This window comes from Camponotus vicinus, unplaced genomic scaffold, assembly GCF_025532165.1.
Source record: "Camponotus vicinus isolate PSW18456_S1 unplaced genomic scaffold, iyCamVici1.0 SCAF_8, whole genome shotgun sequence".
In the NCBI taxonomy this organism is placed as follows: Eukaryota; Metazoa; Arthropoda; class Insecta; order Hymenoptera; family Formicidae; genus Camponotus; species Camponotus vicinus.
The window spans coordinates 14187082-14203615 of NW_028141980.1; the positions used below are offsets into that span (position 1 = coordinate 14187082).

At 33.6% G+C, this 16534-nt stretch overlaps 1 protein-coding gene across 9 annotated transcripts in view; it reads left to right on the plus strand.

Moving 5' to 3' along the window:
- LOC145976230 (beta-1,4-N-acetylgalactosaminyltransferase bre-4) overlaps positions 1-16534 on the plus strand; it is a 101401-nt gene that overhangs the window by 57035 nt on the left and 27832 nt on the right. For all 9 annotated transcript variants that reach the window (XM_083107283.1, XM_083107286.1, XM_083107284.1 and 6 more), the window contains one exon: positions 15688-16105. In XM_083107283.1, coding sequence (XP_082963409.1) covers positions 15951-16105 — 155 coding nt within the window. In that variant the 5' untranslated portion in view covers positions 15688-15950. The remainder of the gene's footprint in view (positions 1-15687; positions 16106-16534) is intronic.

The following is a 16534-nucleotide window of genomic DNA, read 5'->3' on the forward strand; positions in this document are numbered from 1 at the left end:
TAGAGTTTATTAACTTTTAAATTTGATAAATTTAAATTTTGCAGTCGAAATTGTTTTATAAGAATGTAATTGTTTATAAGAAATGTTGAATATTAGAAAAGATTAATTATATCTCTCCCTGACGGTATTAAATTATCTATTCATTTTTCTTGCTAATTACAATTTTTACGTAATGTTAATTATCGATTAGTTATCGATAATTTATTAATACAGCTATATAAATGTCGATTTATTTTTTATTCGTGCTATTAAATATTCATGAATACTTTTAATAGGTTCTTCTATCAAAGAATATTTTTAGAATTGATGCATAATATTCTGAATATTTTTAACTAAAAATAATATATTATTAATATGAAGCTTATTTTCTTGTCTATTTTTGATCATTAATTTTTCTTTTTTTATTTGCATTTTTATTTCTGTTTGCTGCATCAATATTTATGGGTTATTTTTCATATAAGTACTGAAAGACTTTAAAGAATTTATTTTCGAAACATAATAACCCTCCTTCCAGCTCTATTTATCATTTCGTCCATTCTTTCCTTTCTTATTCTTTCCTTTCTATCTCCCAGTTCGATTGCCTGTACGAGCGACGACAGTGGAACCAAGTTGATGTTACGTGTCGCATGACACGGAGACAAAGGGACGAACTACAGTCTATTTGTTCACGAGAGGCAGCGACAGTTCTTGCGGAGCCTGTCAGAAAGTACGGTGTCATTCCGATCGAATCAGTCATCCCTGTAAACTGTCCAACATCTAGCAGAGCGAGTTTCATCGCGCAGAACACGTTCATCGTGACTAAGACCGCGCCGTAAATTACTTCGACACCAACTTTGGCCCCGAGAAAACCCATGATAGTTAACGGCTCTAGGCGACTAGGAGCTCTCCGTTATTAACTTCCGCTGCCTCTCGCTTTCCATAGTTGTTAAGCTATAAAACATTCCCGTTCGCATCGTAGATAACCGTAGATTGCGAAGCAATGTGTACATCGAAAAAGGAAATAAATGTAGAATTACGGAGAGAAAATCAGGTATGATGCGCGACTGCTAAAGTATAAATAAGGTGAATAATTTTAATTACAACGTGTAAATCTTCGATTAAATTTAAACGATTAAATTTAGACGATTTTATATAAGAAATTCAAGAGATTTAGTTGCACCAAGCCATATTTCGCGTTCTCACGAGAAATGACGTGAATTATTCGTCGAGGAAAAATGTCTGACGAATTGACCGGCAAATACGTTTCTGAAGTTTGACGTGAATCTCGCGAAATATCTCGGCATAAATCCTTCTCGCGCATGCTATTTAGAGCGACAATAAAAATCACTTCCGGTCGATGTACCGCGTTTCAACGCGTGCACAGTCGCTCTTTCGATTCCCTTGAGTGGCATGTCATTGTGCAGAGTTATGCATACAACGTGTCAACTGTAAAAATGCTTTTATAAATACTGATTCTATATAACAAGAAAAACTTGTATAAAATGAGCTATGGTACATTTTACTAAAATAATCAAAATTAATTCAATCATTTATTATAATTTGATTAGGAAATCTAAATATTAAATGTAAAATGTGTTGAATGTGTATGCTCAAAAAGGCTTCATTTTTAATACTCGCTACAGCATAAATAAATATATCATAATAACCTTATCGCATATAAAGTTTTTGAATTATTTAATTGACATGACATAAATGGTTAATCTTCCACATCGGTTAATCTTAAGTATTGAAGAAGAATATCGTAAAGAGTTATCATTTGTTTCTCTTTCCGATTTATATAATATTGTGATATTATTCATTTCTATGATAATTTATAAAATTTGATCTCCCTCTTCGAATTAAAATTATATATTGGATAATTGAAAAGATGAGCACTTGAAAAAAATAGTATTTCTATATATTTTTATACGTCTTTATAACGCCTCATAGAATGAAAGATTTAAAAATATTAAGAAGGAAATATAAATCGCGCAAATGCACTGCAAAATTATAATTCCGCTTAGAAGTAATAACTTCAATGGAAGAAAATATTATTTAAGCAAGATATCGTTCTACTCTGAGCATTACATATTATTGTGCATGCTAATTGGAACGTTTCGTGTTTGAAATGCACGTGATTTGTCTGCGATTTGTTCTGATTCATTGCACGCCATGTCAAGGTTTCTTCCTCGCGCGCGGATATCTTTGCGTTTTAAATGAAATAAACCGATAGAGCACTCACGTTTCCATCGATTCTCTCTTTTCCAATATCCTTGCGTCAATTCACGCATTTTCGTTTTAATGTATATACATCCTGTATACGCGAATCATGGGGAAATACTTTCTACGATCGAGAAATCGAGATATTTACGAGAAAAATAACGTGGGATCTAGCATTCGCTATGATGTGTTAAAAAGAAATAAGAGGGAAAGGAAGGAAATCATGGAAAATCAGAGCAAAAAGGAATCTGCTAGAAAGACTAGTTGATGCTATGGTCGCCATGACGATGGTTATCGATCTCCTCGTCCCTCTCATCCCTTTGTCCTCTTTCTTTTCTCGCTCTTTTTTGGTCTTCCTCGTTCTCACTGCTTTGTATCTCTCTTTTTACCTTGTATCCTTTTTTTTCATTTAACTTGACCTGCTTTTTTACTATGGGATATTTCCTTTTTTTCTCTGAAGTTTCACGAAAATATATATATATTATTGTATAGAAAACAAATTTAATAAAAATGTATTTCATGAGAAATATGTTCGTAAAATACATACAACAATCCATACGAGAAAAATTATATATACTATAGATTTAAATAAGAAAAAGAGAATTCATCTCGCGCAAATATGCCTTTTAAATGCAAATTTCAATACAGTAGCCATTGCACTTAATACGGCTGCTCTTTCTAATATTTCTCATAATTTTCGCTTGTATCTTTCATCACTATTCGTATTGCAGCGACTTTAGCGAATGGTGATTTCAAAGATTAGAATATCAATGGTGGATATTCAAAGACTGGTCAAAGCGACGACCGGCATTCAAATCAATAGTTTGTACAGGAGAGCACGGGGCCACACACACACACACGCGCGCGCGCGCGCACACACACACACACACACACACAAACGGAAGCAAATCCACGGTATCGAGATATATATAGAGTTTGCGTTCTAATATATCAAACGAACGAGCGCGACCAATCGGGCGAGTATCGCGGAGCGGCAACCACCGAAAACCGAATTCGCGCGATTCTCGACAGAGATATCGAGGATTCGGAATTATCGGCGTGAACGCTATATTCTCCCAATCTCGGACATATAAATCACGCGCGTGTCGTTCGATAGAAAGAATGGAAACACGCATCCCGTCACTGCGCTCTCTCTTTCTCTCTCTCTCTCTCTCGATCGTTCCTTTTTTTTATTTTCATTGATTCTCGTCCGTTCGCATATCACACGTGTCTGGTTTTTCATTGTTTTTGAACAACGTCAGTCTCGTCGGTGAAACACGTGTTGCAAGTGTTTTACGGGATACCCGACATTTTTTTCTCTCGTTCTCTAATGTATTTTTTAAACATTCCTAAAGGGTTCGTGGCAGGGTGTCAAAAATATTACTCCCTTTTTATATAGAAGAGAGTATATGAAATATATAATGAAAATGAGGAATGTAATTTTCTCCCTATCTTTTGGGTATCACGAGTTCCCACAAATTTAGAACACGAAATATCTTACATTTAATAATTAAAATGTAAAATCTGATAAATATTCTTCAAAAATTTTATATATGAAATAAGATTATAACAAGAATTAAATACAAATTTTGTTTCAATTTCAAGTTTTTTCTTTTAAATTAAAAATTTTTTTGGTAATTTTCTTTTCTCAATAAAAAGACGCATAAGTTAAACAATTTTGTTACAACAACACGAGAATAAAGAGGCTACGTTAACAGTTGTTATAAACATGGGAAATTTATTACTCGATCGAAAGTTTAATTTATATTATAATTGCAAACTCCTTTTAATTTCAATTTCCTATTAAACTTTTTAAAAGATCGAAAGTAATTTATCATCAAGCAGGAAATACGAGGGGACAACGGGGCGGTCTCTTATAATTTTCCACGTGCACTTTACGGAGACGAAGCATAAAAGCGCTAAAGTATCTTTTCTTAGGCAAATAAATCAACGTTGGAAGGAGAAAGAACCGTGTACGGTGGAGTGGTAGTTTTGCGAAAATTGCGCTTGTGCGCGCATTTGAAAGAGGTTGCGATATGAATTGCGAGAAAGCAGAAAAAAAAGATTACGTTGCAAATTTTCATGTGAATGCCGATAAAAATTCTCGGTATTAAAAGCACTCGAAAAAAGATGGCGCGCTCATATTCATAAAAAGATAGATCGTCAGTATGTCCTCTGACACGAAGCTTCCTCCGATAGCGATGCCACTCAAATGGAAATTTACATGTATCCGAGATGCGGAATAAAAACATAAATCACTGCAAAATAAAATCTTTATTCCAGTACTTATAACTATAAATTATTAAAATTATCAGTGGATGGCGTAAAATGGTTTGTCGATTATCAAAATATTTAATAATGGAACCTTCGCTAATGTATAAATTTCTTCTCAACATTTCTTCTTAATATTTTTCGTATTTAATATTTTTATAAACGTCTACTATTATACGTTTATTTTTCTGTGCATGTCTATCGAACAAACGTAAAATATTGCTTCAATCGCAAAAAATGTGTTTTTCATTGGTATTGTGTTGAAACATGTTCCCCATTTGTACATATTGAGATTCGCGCACGGTACCGTCTGACCAAACGCAATGACAGGAATTGATTGACTCATTAATGGCGACCGAGATATTTCGAATTGGTTCGCGTTTTAATCAAAGTTGCCTGCGTCGTGATTCGTCGGCGTTACGTTCCTTTTATTAAATCTTGCTCGCCGTTTATTGATTTATTGAGTTACCCGCCCGCCATCCAGAATGCGTTAACACCCGCGGCTTGACAGAATGTAAATCTTTTGATTGTTTTATCTACTCGGTTATTATTTTACATAACCGGAGAAAATGCACGAAATGAAATGTTTGTCATTTTTATCGTGCGCAGTTTTATTGTAAACGATTGACTATTTTTTTCTATGGGACACAATAAGCGATGTAATAATAAAGAGAAGAAATATAAAATTGCATAATTATATTGAATAAAATTCAATAATTGAATAAAATTCTTCTTTCGAAATTTTATTCGTGCATCACTTATTCATTTAATTAATTTATCTAATAAATAATATTGAAGAGCACATCGGATATAATATATTGAAATACGTATATAACGGATTGAAATTTTGCTTTTCATTTAATCACAACTCACAGCTTTTAAATAAATTTCGAAACAAAATTTTCAATTTAATTTATATTTTGTTAAATGGATATTGAGAAGAGTTTTAAATACATAGTGCTGTATTTCTCTTAAAATTGATCAAGATACTGGATTATTTGCGTCCATTAACGTGACATCGAGTTTATATTCCGATATTCTCTAGAGAGAGACGGAAGGAATTTATAAAGAGATTAAAGAGGTTGCTTACGTAAGAGCGGCCACACCTTGTTATCTGTCTGATGATGTATTTTCCAACCTTCTTTATTCCTGATAGAATTACATTTATTGCGTAGCTTGCAATTCCAGTAATAATTAGATAGAGTTACATATCGCGTTTTTTCTTGCATTTTTTAAAAATATATTTTCGAAATTTTAAATGTCTTATAAAAAAACCATTTATAATTTTTTTTACTATTGAAAAGTATACTGTTTATATTACAAAAATATAGCGCATAATTATAAACAACATCATGGAAATACAATATACAAAAAATTTTGATTTAATTTGACGAAAAACTAATACATGCGTAGTTTCTAAAATTTATTTATATTCTTTATTATAAAAAATAATGAATATAAAATATAGATATTAAATATAATTTAAAAATATATAAAAAATGCAGTTAAAATTAAAACAAATTATTACACTTTGGGTGAGCGAAGAATGTTTTATACATATATAAAAATATCCGATATTTCTTATCGAATTTTCATGGGACATTAAGTTAATGTCTTAAGTTAATGTCATAAAAATTTGATAAGAAATATTCGATATTTTTATATGTAAAATGCTGGTATTAATGATGCCGATCTTAAGTCAGATTAAATATTATATTTGTTTATGAATATCTATTTGATCTGAATATAATATCCATCGAGAAAGAATCATCATCATATCTCGTTAATGACTATATCGTGATATAAATATATAACATTGTAATATAAGAAATAATGAAGAAGATTTTTTTAATTCTTTTATGACTGTATTTTCGAATATTGCATATTAATAATTTATATTGTAGATTAATTTTCAGTCTTTTTTTCAATTCTGCTAGTAAAGAATGATTAATTAGAGAAACTTTAGAGATTATAATTATGATGCAAATAATATAATATAATGTCAAGTTAAATATATTTTGTCAAATAGGTGAATTTAATTTTCGGAAGAATGCACCAAAAATATAGAATTTTATTTAAAGTTGATCTCTATTTGTAAAATCGAAATTGATAAAGGACATTTAATTTATTATTCAGATCACGAAATTCGATGCTTCAAAATAATTCAGAAACATTTTTAGAATATTCTGGTACAAATGCGTTTTTTTGTAGTCGCAAACGTCATTAACGAAACAGAATTGTTGTTCGATTAACGACTACTCAATTAACTTGTAACCGCCATAATCAAATCGCGCGCTATCAACAGCAACGATGTAACGTAACGACAACGTTAACGCAATTACTATGTCCTCGGGGAGCGCACCGGCGAACGTTAAGGACTATCAGAAGTTACATTGTAAGGGCAACTGACGTAACGAAACTGCAACTAAGCTACCGGGATAATGGTAGGAAATCCTTTTTATAGTCGCTGATAAGTCGCTAAATTACCGCCGTGGCATTATTTTACGACGGTACTTAGCGTGCGCGCAGTGTACTTAAGGATAATGCTCGCGTGAATTTTTATTTTCCCTGTTTCCTTTTTTTTTTGGAGAAACTTTTAAAATCGAGATATATACAGCGAATAATTTCGCAATCAATTTCTACCCGAATAAAGCGATGAAACAAGTTAATATATAAAATATGGATCCCGAATAAAGTGATGAAACAAGTTAATATATAAAATATAGATCTATGGTTTAAAATTCTTCTGCATTATTAAAGGAACGCAATTAATAATATCGTTATAAAATATAAAATGATTACATTTATTGAATATACATATTAATATGCAACGCATATTTTATCTCGAATATATAATGCATCGAAATTTTGCGTTGAAATTTTATTTATAATAATGAATATAAAATAAGATCTGCTATTTGTACTTACAATTAGTCATTTTTTTTAATATTTGGAATTAATCTCTTTTTAATATATTAGAGAGGTACTTTTAGAGGTATTTTTCTCGAATTATTTTTTGAAGTTCTGATTGAATCAAAATATAAGATTTAATATTATTGGCTGTCCTACGGATTTAATTAAAACTTCATTTATGATAAAATGAGCAAATCAATCTTGGTTGCATCGATATGTATACAGATTTAAATTTTTCCAATAACACATTTTTCTTTCGGGATTATTCGTTTCATTCTCTAGGATGAGAAGCAAAAGCTTTCGAATCAATGTTAGTGACTTTAACGATATCATGGACCTTGACCGTGGGTTCTTGGATGCTGGCAACCGTTATATTGCTCTCTCTCTCTTTCTTTCTTTTTGTTCTTTCCTTTCTCTCTTGCTCTTTAGCAAATTCGCACACACGCATGTCCTTCGTAACTCTGGCTGCTGCATTGCGACGTGCAATGCACGCCGGAGTGCAGCCGCACTCGGATTCGACAGAGCCAAGAATTCAGGGCGGCTCGCGGGAAAGCGAATAGGGAATGACGCGTACAATGCGAAGGGTCACGATCCCCCTCGGGCTTGAAATGGATCTCTCTTTGGACATAAACGATCCCTTTCGGGCACTCGTGTTTCTCCCTGTTTCATTATGCATCCTCATTTCCGCGAAATTAATTATTGAATAATTATCGATGTACAGATGGTACATTAATATCATTCATATGTTCTTAATTAATGTACATATGATTAATTATTCTGAATTTTACGACTCTCTTATCATTGGTCGTGCAATTGTAAAATGTTACGATTCTCTTTGTAAAGAGTTTTGTGAAGAGAAGTTTTGCATTTTTTTTGTATTATTTATATTTTTTTGTATCGTGTATTGTGATGAATTCTTTATCACATTAATGAAAGCACGGTGTGATTGCATGTTCACTTTGATCAATTTTATTCTATTCTGTTAGAAGTATAATTCTGACTGAATAATTCTTCACAACTATATGTAGTTGTATATATCGCGCGGATTATATCATATATTCTTCTTTCTCTCTCTTTCTCATCTCTTAGTATTACATTATTAATGTACATATTTTTTCAATATTCTTTTTACAATACGATTTTAATCTCCATTTTCATTTTTCTAGGAGGAAATGATAAATCAGCTTGAGACTTTTCTTTTTCCATTTTTTTTCTTTTCTTTTCTTTCCCTCGCATCACTTCGCAAACATTCACACAAATGCGCAAATGTGTGCGTTTCTACGCGCAACGAATATGCAACACGAGGAGTGAATACGATAATACCTCCTGTCGACCAGGATTCTAGAAGGAGGAGGACACGATGTCCTCTTTGAATATTCCGCCCACGCGACGCAATCCATGCGATGACGATGCGGTCGATATGTATTCACGACGTGGAAATTATTCGACAGTCTAACACGAGGGTTATGGAACGAGGTTGCGCCTATGAAAAAGTAATCCAGTCTTACTCGTAATAACCCGATTTAATGACACGTAAATGTATGTCGAGTATATTGAGTGCTGTGCTTCTGTGTGTGTTTATATTTGTTTATTCCATCGATGAACTCAATCATACTCAAAGCTTGAAAATCCGATTTTTACTGAGCAAAAATATCAGAATGTCACTTGATCTTGCATAATCTAAATGAAAAGAAAATGTCGGGAGAATGTAAAGAAATTATTTAAAGAAAAATTATTTAGTGAGGAAATAAAATATGCATATTATTCCATGACTATTCATCTCTTGCTCATCTTTAATATCTATTTTTTTCTTTAGGCAAACATGACGTATTTATTTATGCAAAGCGAAATTTATTTATGAATTCATGAGAAATTTTTATTATTAATCAAAAGAGAGAGAGAGAGAGAATTTATCTGTTAATCCGAATTTTTTTATTTTACTATTTGGTCACCGTGCAAATTTTATCTGCCAAGTGTATACGTTGAAACAAATACACATGTCACGGAAATATAAAACGGGGTGCAAAATTATCTTGAAAACTGTAACCCTCTGTTGACACATTTAAATTCCACCTGTCTTTGATGAAAAATTATGCCAGCGCTGTTTCTACGAGCGACAGACTTCACGGTCGAGAGGATTCGCATGTCGCGGCCAATCTCGCAGGATCTATCTCTGCAGGATAGCTATATCCCGCGTGGAACGTTATCATACACGCTATTTTACTGCTTTCCGCGTTTGCATGCAAATAGGACGCGCGGCTCGCGAAATACGAAACGGCGATTACATGCGGGCACGCGCGTGTTAATTCGCGGCCGATTGTCCATCGCGAATGATTCCACTGTATGCAAAGCCACCACCGAGACCCTCCTCTCTCGCTGTTCTCGCTGTTAACAACACTTGCAACACACACACATTGCAGCTCTACCATTGCAGCAGAACGCAATTACCGCGTATCCTACTCTTCGCGCCGGCGACTTTATCGCGCGGAAGCGCTTGGTGAATACTCGGTCGCGAGGTCGCGTTTTTAATTGAATAAACGCGCGACGTTTGATTCGCGCAACGATTCACGGAAATACGCGGAAAGAGACAGCTTCGGTCTAATAAAGTTGGCGACACGCACTGTTTATCATATCATCCCGCGCGCTTTATTGTACAGCATCCCGCTCACGTCACGTGCGGTTCACGCAGTGTAAATAAATAAATGAATTTTCGCGTCGCCAACTCGCTTGCGATATAGGAAATTAATTCGGGATTAAATACATTAAATTGTAAAGCCTTAAGTCATCAGCTTTTATTTTATATACAATATTCAAATATTTGAAAGTTTTGTATTAAATGATATAAGCGTAATAATAATGTTTACGCTGTTTTTGGAATTGTGTATATTTCATGCAATATTATGTGACGTGGATAAAATGGTATTGGAAAATTTCGAATAAATTAATGCTTCTTTAAATTTATTTTACAATTTATTCTAGAATTGATGAAGTAGTCTTTCGATATAAGAAATATGACTTCTTATGCTAATAATTTCTATTTCATATTTGAAAATTAAAAATTTTTACTTTAAAAGAAAATTTTTTAAATTTAAGAGCCTCCAAAATATTTGATTAATTTAAACATATTAATATTATAAATGTGTCATGAATAGATGTTATAAACATGTTATATAAGCTAAAGAAGATAGTATAATATAATTTCTTTCTGAAATTGCTTATATCTTAACGTTATAAGTTTATTTCAGAATAAGAGCACCGATTCGTGTCTCCCTTAATTATACATGTTATCTCCACCATAAAACATCCCGCGGAATTCTGATTTGCATCTTCCATAATTGTACAAATTATCTCTTGCAAAACCGACGCACACAGCATACTTAGGAAATTTACATCAGATACGCAGGAAACTTCAGGGTATCGTTGCAACAGCCATTCCAGCAACCTGACGTGACGTATCGCGACGTGACTTGAAACAGAAAGTGAAGAGGGTATCTCGTATGCCACGAGAGAAGGGAGCGACCCATCGAGTCAATAGGGTACGAGCTGTAGGGTGGACGTAATTTTAGAGAAGTTGTAACGATTAATATAAATGTCGTGAAAGAGAAAAAATATGTCTACACTCCCATAACGGCCACGATGGGGATGTTGTATGGTGATACTTCCGGTATAGGGGAAAATGACTCCCCGTCGACATGTTCGCCTGTTGAGGCTGATTTTATCATCGAGGGACAGAGACAAATTTATCGCGAACGAGGGGAAGAGTTATTATTTGCCTCTTTTTCCTTCCGCGGTCGCGTATTTTGCGGCGAGACGGATTGGCGACGTCGTCCATAGGTTTCTGCCTGTCGAGGATCGTTTACAACGATCGCATGTTTCATGAGTAAACGACGCCAGCGGCAGCGAAAACAAATCGACCGCGATGACAAACTAAGCCCGTTAATGGTATATTCTGTATTTTGTTGCAAATATCGGTACCTGTCTAAAATCGAGTTTAGTCATCGAGTTTATGTCGAGATATGGATTATTATTAAGATATCGAGACAACTAACACATTCTATTCTAATATTTTATAATATTTGTAATTTATATATAATAATAAATATTCATAATAAATATTTTATAATTTGTATAATTATTCGGAATACGATACGATGCACATACAAGGAATAGTGGTCTCCTTATATTATTTTTTTTACGCAATTCAAATAATCTATTATTGAAACCATCATAAATGTCAACGATTATGATCATTTAGAGGATATGAAGATTGCGCATTTTTCTGAAATTAAAGTGAAACAAGAGTTACCGAGTGTTTTTAATAATTGAAATATGATAAAAAGACAATTATCACGACAAACTTATTAAATAAAGTGTGCACTATTAGCGAAAGTGTGACAATAGATATTTGATTTTAATCGGTTATTGTGCAGTTTGAAATTATCGATCGCCTTTTTATCAAGCTGCGTTCATGAACTCTTCTTGTCAAAAAAAAGAGAAAGGAAGACACAGGGGACTTCTTGTGCGTCAACTTGGTCGCGGAAAATACGAGAGTTCCGACAATTGTCGAGCGAGAAAATCCAATAGCTCGGAAAAATCGGAAAGTCGCGTGGTTTTGTGGCGGGGAAAAGCTCCGAATGATGTTTTCCACTCTGGGTGATGGAGCACTATGTCGCATCTCGCGCTGACCCTCGGGAAAAGAGTATCACAGCTGTGACGTAAAAAAAGAGCATTGTTATATCGAGCAGAACTGGTCACTCGGAACAAAGTTTAATCATCGGAATCATTAATATTATGCGCTCATTTATCAGTTTTCAGTATGAAATGAATCTTTTATCAAAATTAAACGTCATAATTTATGTCGAAAGAGAGAAAGAGAGAGAAAATTCATAATTAAGTATCTATTATATATAGTACGAATAATATCTTTATAGAAAAAGTTAAACATTTATGATATATAATTTATCTTTAAAATCAAAGTTTTTCTTGAAATAAAATTACATATAAAAGCTCCTTAAAAATTAACAAGGAAACATCGTTATCGAAAACTCTTCTTTCTTTTTTCGTATTTTATATTGATATTAATGGTTATCATATAATTGATGTGATCTCGAGATTTTGAACATGGAAAAATATATCTCTGATGCAATTTTTTCCTCGTGAAATTCCGCCTCGGTCGCATTTTTCCCTAATAACGCGAGATTGTATTTTATTCTTTTTCTATTAGTGTCACTATAATATCCCGACCGACGATCATTAATTTTCAAAGAGAAATCAGGACGCCCTATATCGTACACTAGAATGGAGCTGGACGATAACGCGCGGATAGCTAGTAATAACAAGAGAGAGAGGGAGGAAGAGAAGAGGGTTTGGAATTGCAATTGTATACTAAACATAAGCGAACAGTATGAATAGACCGAAGGCATAGCCTATCTTAGCACTGTCGAAATACAAATACACCCATAAGATAGGAGGAAAAGGATGATAGCAATATTCCAGATCTTTTTTCTCCGAAATGAATATTTATCGTCTCCGTGGATGTTAATATAAAAGGAAAAAAAGAAAATCAATTATAATAAAAAATGGAGATCGAAAAATGGTAATAAAGAACGAATCGAACGCTTGCACAGTGAGTGTAATATATGAGAGAATAATGAAAATACGAAGTGCATAAATCAATGAAAAGTATTGAGAAAATAATGTTCAAATTTATTCAGTTTTATTCCAATTGTTGTTAATTTGATTGCAAATTATATAATGTTTTAATAAGTTAAATCAAACATTTACAGGCGAAATTATATTTGGTTTTCAGTTTGCTTTTGTAGTTTATTGACGATTCACTTTATTGGTTATTGCGTTTCAATTTAAGCATATAATATTTGATATGGAATATAAAAAAATAATTATAAAAAATAATCGAATAATTAATACATAATTGCAAATGAAATGAAAATGAATGCATTATTGCAATTTCTTCTAATCTTTGATAAAATATTTTATAAAATATTTTATATAAAATAGTAAAGTTTTCAGATTTTTGAAAAAAAATCAAGCTCTTATTATATATAATAAAATATATATAACTTAATAAAAATTTATGATTATTAGCTGGCTTATTAGATTTTTGAATTTTTAGAGATTTTAATTCTTTACGGAATCTTTAAAGAATCTATTATCTGTTTCGAATAGCGCAAAGTCATTAGACTCAAAAATTCGAAATTATGTTTCAGATCCGAACATTTAACATCTATATATTAGTCAGTAAACTGTAAACTATTAGTCATTTCCAATCGGCCGTCCAGTAAAGCGCGCATGTCAGCTTAATCCTCTTACGTTCCACTTTCCGAACCGCAAGCGTAGCCAATTTCCTCTTCGATCCTCTATTGTGTGTAACTCAGAGATTGCAAAAGATTCGCACGATCCCAGTATCTGAATCTGAACTCACATGGAAATGTTCTCTTAGTTTACTCCGATAAATTTACTAATTAATTAATCAAGAAAGAATTAATCAACCTATTTCTATTTAATATGAAGTCGGAACGCGAAGTCGTCAGTAATAAACTGGTCGAAAATCAGGTTTTAATAAGGGCGTTGCTATAATAAAGATTGCGCCGAAACAATCGGGGAACGAGTTACTGTCGCGAGCCGATAAATCTGGCAACTCGTTAAATACAACCACTCGCGGTAGCTCCGGGCACATAAACTCGGATTAGTTTCGGTCGGCATGGTGTAAGAGTAATCCGGAGTTTGATCCGATGAAGTTCTGATAGCGATAGCGATTTCCCTGGCAACGTCATATCGGATTCGCCGCGTCTCGCTAACGCTATTAGTACACTCGTCAACTTGAATAAATCAATGTCTCGAATATATTAAGCTGAATTGGCGAAAAACACAATTTTGTATAATGACAATTTTGTTAAATAATAAAAATACTTACATAATGTTAGAAAAGCAATTTTATTTTTCTTTCTCTTCTAATTTATTTCTATTTTTATATTATATATTCAGGATTTTATCACAGAGGGGCGTAAGTCGCGATTTTATAAGAGAATAAAACGTTAAAATTCGAATTTTATATATAAAATTGTAATTTTTTATATATTTTTTATATATTTTGGCTAAGAAAGCATTAGGAATACAGGAATAATTTTTAAATTTGCAAAATATTAATTTTTGATTTTGATAACTTGTATTGAAATTAGAGGTACTTCTGATGAAATCCTCGATATTATTTAATAATATTCTTCATATATTATTCAGTATTGAAAAATATAGTTCTTTGGGGAAATTAATAAAAAATATATATGTGTACTCTGATTCTTCTAAGATTAAATAATACGTGCAATATTTTTTACGTACACATGCCAAGACAATGAAAGAACGAAATTGTGTCGCGAATATTGTGGCATCTCGGTAGAAGTTGACAACATAATTAATGCTCGCGGATAAATTGTTTTCTCAGTAGCCGCGCACATGACGTTTTTAATTCTCCATATCTTCGGGAACTTCCTTTTTATTTCGCCGAGCCCGACTCGTAACTTGCAGAAGATATACAATACTACGGTATTATTACATTTTTCCACAAGCTTTCTCGCGATAAATTTTGCAGCTCGCGGTGTTAATGGCACTGCGTGATATTAGTTGGAAGCTTTAGGACGAGGTCGAGCGAGAAAGTTCGCGAGAAATATACGTATCTTTATACACTTTGCGCTAAAGTAATCATTTTTATCTTATAAAAGGAGAAAACGCTTTCAACTACATTAAAATTTCTCTCTCTCTCTCTCATTATTAATAATTATTTCTTATTATTTTTATTTGAATCTGTCTTTATTTTCTCGCAATTTTGTAGAACAAAATTGATTAAGTAAAAATATTGCTTTTCACACATTTTTATTAAATCTGAATAAGCTATATTTTATTAAATTTAAATATCTAAATAAGAAAAATAATATTTATTAATTAGTTCTTTTACTCTCCCTCCCTCCTCCCATATTTTTTCCGATCTAAATTATTAAAAATAATTGTGTCAAAAACGAAAATTAATATGTGATAAAGTCAATTAATTTATAATAACTAAATCAGTACCGAAATACATTTCAATAAGAATTTATATTTTAATTTATATTTTAATAATGCAAAAATATAAATTGAATAATTAATAGCACAATTTATATATTTCTTTATGCGTATAATATATATGTTAAGAATCGATAGTAAAAATATTGATATTAATTATCAATAATAATTAACAGAAGCCACGCGCTTTTAGCGAGAAATTTTCTGACTTTCTCAATTACTGTTTTACAGACGTCATCATCCCGGTCCGAGGGGACGTCCCGAGGGTCCACGGGGGTGATGCTCTTGGCGAGCGCAAGTAAGGAGTCCCGGGCGGCCTTTTCTCCCTTCGTGCCCGTTAAGGGAGGAGGAGAGGGACTGGGTCGGTCCCAGGTCCATCAGCGGTTACAGCTGCAGCCGAGGAAGCGGCGGCCAGCGGGTGGAAGCGCCTCGTGGTGCACGGCGGTGCTCCTCTAACGGCGGCTAGGAGGGAGTTATGGTGTCTCGCGCATGCAATGACTGTGGCCGCCGCAGCCGTGACACTGTGGCATCGTGCCCACCTCTACAAGGCGCTCGCCTGCGTCGTCCTCGCCCTAATCGCCGTCCAGTATCTACTTAGCGTGCTAGATCGTCGCTCCATTGAGACCATTTTCACGATCAACGCGACCAGGTGAGCGCCTTTCCTTTTCTTCGACTCCTCTCAAATTGCGAAATATAATCGATCGAATTGATTAACAATGAATCGAGATAACGAGTTGATTACCTGAAACTTGGCAGAGAGATCGACAAGTTTTCGACTCGTTCTATCCTTGCGATAAACCTGCCTCTACGTCTTTGCCGAAGTATTAAGTTAAAGTACCTATTCCAGCATCGTGCAAATTTCAGCGCGTCTTGGAAGCTGTGCATCTCGAGATTCGCATAGCTCGCCGAATCCGCTGCTTAAGTTCCGCCCAGTATGTCTGCCATTCGCGCGTATTATTGCGAGGACGGGAGATGCACGCGTTCTCGTAATTCTCCGCTAATTGCGGGCGTCGGATTCCCGGCTTAATAATTGGCCGACTCGTCATTATTCATCGTCGCTCGCGAGTTTGTATTGTGT